This window comes from Helianthus annuus, chromosome 16 (genome assembly GCF_002127325.2).
Source record: "Helianthus annuus cultivar XRQ/B chromosome 16, HanXRQr2.0-SUNRISE, whole genome shotgun sequence".
NCBI classification, from domain to species: Eukaryota; Viridiplantae; Streptophyta; class Magnoliopsida; order Asterales; family Asteraceae; genus Helianthus; species Helianthus annuus.
In genome coordinates, this window is record NC_035448.2 from 146,161,952 (window position 1) to 146,167,067 (window position 5,116).

At 37.2% G+C, this 5,116-nt stretch overlaps 1 protein-coding gene across 5 annotated transcripts; it reads right to left on the reverse strand.

Annotated features, from left to right (window-relative positions):
- Positions 1-2,289: 2,289 nt before the first annotated feature.
- Positions 2,290-3,796, reverse strand: LOC110867496 (molybdopterin biosynthesis protein CNX1). 5 transcript variants are annotated; one of them, XM_035985288.1, is made up of 4 exons: positions 3,636-3,796; positions 3,378-3,568; positions 2,799-2,925; positions 2,290-2,555 (listed from the first exon to the last, which is right to left on the reverse strand). In XM_035985288.1, the coding sequence occupies exons 2-4, from the start codon at positions 3,534-3,536 to the stop codon at positions 2,533-2,535; spliced, it is 309 nt and encodes a 102-aa protein (XP_035841181.1). In that variant the 5' UTR covers positions 3,537-3,568; positions 3,636-3,796; the 3' UTR covers positions 2,290-2,532. The 5 variants fall into 5 exon arrangements, with proteins under 5 accessions (XP_035841181.1, XP_035841179.1, XP_035841178.1 ...); XM_035985286.1 differs by having other exon boundaries at positions 2,291-2,523; positions 3,378-3,530; positions 3,636-3,791; XM_035985285.1 differs by having other exon boundaries at positions 2,292-2,523; positions 3,378-3,552; positions 3,636-3,791.
- Positions 3,797-5,116: the final 1,320 nt, after the last annotated feature.

A 5,116-nucleotide genomic window follows, 5' to 3' on the forward strand; every position in this document is an offset into this window, starting at 1 on the left:
CCACCATTGAAACCATCATACCTGCGAGACCTTGAATCGACATGTAGAACCTTGAATCCCTAGGCCTTGTAATTGATCTGTAAAACTCTGAATCCTTCATCACCATACCTTGAATCTCTTGTCGGAATCTGATGTTGGTTCGTATTCCACCACCTCCACTCAAACAATTGTCGTTTTTGTGAACCAACTCACCTCTGTTTGCTGCCTTCATCGTCGGAATACGAGAGAGAGAAATGGGGGATAATAGAGATAGAGGATCGCCGGAGGTGGTGGTGGTCTGTGGTGGATGATGGCGACTGAAGAGAGAGGGGGTCGCCGGAGGTGGTGGTGGTGTCTGTGGTGGATGTTTGCTGAGTCAGATAGAGAGAGAGAAGAGAGAGATATAAAGAGACACCGAAGAGAGCAGGGTTTATAATATCCTTATTTAAATGGGTTTTCTTAATTTAATTAATATATTTTTTAATTAAATTGGTAAAATTACAAAAATATCCTTGTTTGCCTACTAAAATTACAAAATTATCCTGATCTAACAAAAAAAAATTTAACTAGGTTTGGCCTAAAGGACATAACGTGCAAGATTTTGAAACGTTAAGGACAAAACTCGTAAACTTTTGCGCTAAAGGACATCGCCTGCAATTTGGTGTAAACATAAAGGACAAAACTTGTAATTTACTCAAAATTCTATTAAAGGTAAATGATCGTCCCAATTACCTCCGAAATCAATTACACAAGCTCTAAGCATGTCTTCCATTGTCTGAATTGTCCTTTCGCTTTGTCCGTCCGTTTGAGGATGATAAGTTGTGCTTAGATTTAGCTTGGTTCCCATTGCTTTTTGGAAACTTGACCAAAAATGAGAGGTAAAACGGCTATCCCTATCAGAAAAAATTGATAAAGGAATTCCATGTAATGAAACAATTTCATTTACATACAATTTGGCTAATTGTTCCATACTAAAAGTTTCCTTCATTGGTAGGAAATGAGCTGTTTTAGTTAGCCTGTCTACAATCACCCAAATTGTATCATTACCTTTTCTTGTTTTGGGTAATTTGGTAACAAAATCCATTGTTATCAATTCCCATTTCCAAACTGGCATTTCTAACTGTTGTAATAATCCTGAGGGTTTCTGATGTTTAGCTTTGACTTACGAACATGTTAACCACTTAGAAACGTAAGCTGCTATATCCTTTTTCATTCCTATCCACCAGAAATTCTTTCTTAAATCCTGATACATCTTATCACTTCCAGGATGCATTGTATACTTAGACTTATGGGCTTCTTCTAATATACGGTGACGCAGGGTTTCCTAATTTAGGTATCCACATTCTCTTCTTATGGAATCTCCAAATTCCATCTGTTCCTTGTTCTAATTCCTTAATCATACCTTTTAATTTTTCAGTATCCTCCTTGATTACTGATTCTTGTGCTTCTCTTATCTGATCATTTAAATCTACTTGCAAATTTAATTTAAGAGAACGTACCCTTTTTGGTTTTTCGTGATACTTTCGGCTTAAAGCATCAGCAACTACATTTGCTTTTCCTTCATGATACTGAATATCACAATCATAATCACTAAGCATTTCCATCCAGCGTCTTTGTCTCATATGCAACTCCTTTTGCCCGAAAACATACCTTAAACTTTTATGATAAGTGAATATGGTAAACTTACTACCATAAAGGTAATGTCTCCAAATCTTAAGGGCAAAAATTAAGGCTCCTAATTCCAAATCATGGGTAGAATAATTTCCTTCATGATTCTTAAGTTGCCTAGATGCATAAGCTATAACCTTTTGACGTTGCATTAATACACATCCATAACCTAACTTAGAAGCGTTACAATAGACTACAAAGTCTTCAGTTTCTTCTGGTAACGCTAGTATGGGTGCATGGGTTAGTCTTTGTTTAAGGATTCTAAAGGCTTCTTCCTGTTTTGGTCCCCATTCAAACTTAACAGATTTACAAGTTAACTAAGTTAAGGGAATGGCTATTCTGGAAAAATCTCGAATAAATCTTCTATAATAACCGGCCAATCCTAAGAAACTTCTAACCTCGGTTGGTGACTCAGGGGTTTTCCATTTGGTAATCGCCTCGATCTTTGTGGGATCCACATGAATTCCTTCATGATTAACTAAGTGTCCAAGAAACTGTACCTGTTCTAACCAAAATTCGCACTTCGAAAACTTAGCGTAAAGCTTTTCCTTTCTTAATAAACTTAAAAGTGCATGCAAATGCTTTGCATGATCCTCTTTACTTTAGAATAAATGAGAACTAGTATTTGTACCCGCCGCGCGTTGCGGCGGCGTACCTGACTCTTTCCGAACTAAATTTACGTCGAAATAGAGTAACTGGAATTTATACCGTCGAATGAAAACATATTTTATTTTAGCCCAAAAAATTCTATGTTAAAACTATACTAACTCGAATCATAGATATGTGGTTCTTGAGCAAAATTTATATCGAAAGTTGAACCAAATAAAAGATAAAGAAAACGTACCAGTCCCCTATCCAGGTCCAGCTTCTGCATGCCTGCAACCATCACAACAGATTCAGATATTCCCCTGTTTAGAGTCGTCGAAGTTGAAATATGTATGAGGTCAAAGTCAGACAAACTAAACACATTATAACCAAAATAAACATCAAACCCAAATATCACAAACGTGATGCATTTTCTTAAAAGAAAATAAAATGAATAATTACTGCATCGGGTATTGGTCCTGAGAGTATAGAAGAATGCATTTTGTTTTGTCACAACATACAAAAGATGATATTTTAGAGACATAAATAGAGATACAATAGGTTACCTCCAGTGGTAACGTATGCAACAGTTCCAGGAGTCACTGTGACACCAAGACCATCATTTCCTGCTCTTGATTCAGTAATAACAGGATACTCACCAGGACCATCTGCAGCAATTACAGCATATCCATCCTGCAAAGTTTCAAGTGATAAATCCATCATGCATACCATGAAAATAAAAACATGCCTTTGGGTTCAAACAAAAAATTCATTTTGTAAATTTGACTTCATACTTGACTCTCAACCGTTTATACCAACCAACTACATGAAACTAATAAATGTATTCTAGTAACTCAACTTCTTCTTTTCTGATCACTTCTAGATGCATATTTGAAGATTTATTCTTAGTTAGGGCAACTACAAATTGTACCTTAAACTTAAACCACATGTCATCCCTAAACCATAAATTTCATAATCAAATCTTCAGTTACACACATCATATGTTTTCGGATTCAAATTCCATATGTTCCTTAATGACCCCCAAAGAAAAGATATGCACAACAAACTAATTGCGCTAAACCTAAATCTTCCTTCAACTTAACAATTTATTTATAAAAATCCCTAAATGCGTGGTGAAGAAAGACCTTGATGGAAGCAGGATATGGAGGGAGAGGATCGGGAGGTCGAATGTCCTCAGCCAAAACCTTGCCGAGAGCATCCTGAACAGCCACCGTCACCGGAGACAACCGCCTGGATACGTCCAACACAGTTGTCAAAGCTTCTTCTACTGGAATCATCTCCATCGTTGTTCAAAAAAATCTACAAATCAGATCAACTGATGGAGGTTTGAGAAGATAAGAATTACACTCATAAGAAACCCTAATTTCAATCTAGATGCTTACCATGTCTCGCGTTTGAAGAATGCTTGGATGAACAAACTCAAAATTCCCCCAACGATTCAACTTTTCAGATTTATTGTTGGGGACAGGGGTTGTGATTTAGATTGGTGGCTTTAGCAAACAAAAAGAAGCATTGAGAGGGTCCAGGAGTTTTGAAAGAGCAGCAGAAAGAAATTTGTCTCTTGTCCATATGTCAAAGGGTAGAATGGTCACTCGGCAAAGCCACCGACCTTTCATTTTGTTATATATATATAATATCATCAATAAAAACAATTATGAATTTATCCAAATATGGCTTACATATTCGGTTCATCATGTCCATAAATGCAGCTGGGGCATTGGTTAAACCAAATGGCATGACAGTAAATTCATAATGGCCATACCTTGTTCTGAATGCGGTTTTAGGAATATCCTCTTTCTGTACCTTTAGTTGATGATATCCTGATCTTAAATCGATTTTAGAGAAAATTCGAGCTCCTTGAAGTTGATCGAACAGGTCATCGATCCTTGGTAATGGGTACCGATTCTTAATCGTGACCTTGTCCAATTCATGGTAGTCAATGCACATACGTATTGATCCGTCCTTCTTTTTGACTAATAAAATCGGTGCTCCCCACGGCGATGAGCTTGGCTGTATGAATCCTTTCTCTAACAATTCGTCTAACTGTTTCTTCAGTTCCTGCATTTCGGCAGGTGCCAAATAATAAGGTGCTTTGGCAATCGGTGCCGTTCCTGGTAGCAGATGGATTCTGAATTCAACTTCCCTGTCTGGCGGTAGTCCTGGCAATTCTTTTGGAAAAACATCTGAAAACTGAGACACTACTGGAATGTATTTTAGTTCTTTTCCTTTAGTGTTAGTGATTATAGAAATCAAATACACTATAGATCCTTTTCTTATACAACTTGCAGTTTTCATCACAGAGATGAATTTAGTGGATCTAGATGGTTTATCTCCCTTAATTGTGATCTTTTCACCCCTTGCTGAATTTACTTGAATCGACTTTTGATCACATAAAATATTAGCTTTATTGGTTGTTAACCAATCCATTCCTAATACAATATCAAATCCTGCCAGATTTGTGACACTTCGGATTTTCCCGGATAACCTTTCGATGTAACGTTTCGTGTACGTATTTTATTAAATGAAAACGATGAATTATCTGTTATATCGTGTTATGTGTACGTATATATATATATATATATATATATATATATGTAGGCGTGTATGTATATAAGTGAGATGAGCCGGAACCTTGAATACACTCGAGACCCGACTCGAGACCGCTTAGTCTCGAGTGAGCAGTGAATTGGGCCGGTTTGGACCTTGCAACACTCCTTAGCCCACCCTCTTATAACCGACACACACACACACCCTAACCCACTTGTGACACTATATAAACCAACCCTCCCATCCCTTAACCATTTTTACAACACTCCTCTCACAACACTCTCATACTCTCCTTTCATCTCTCTCACTAAAAACC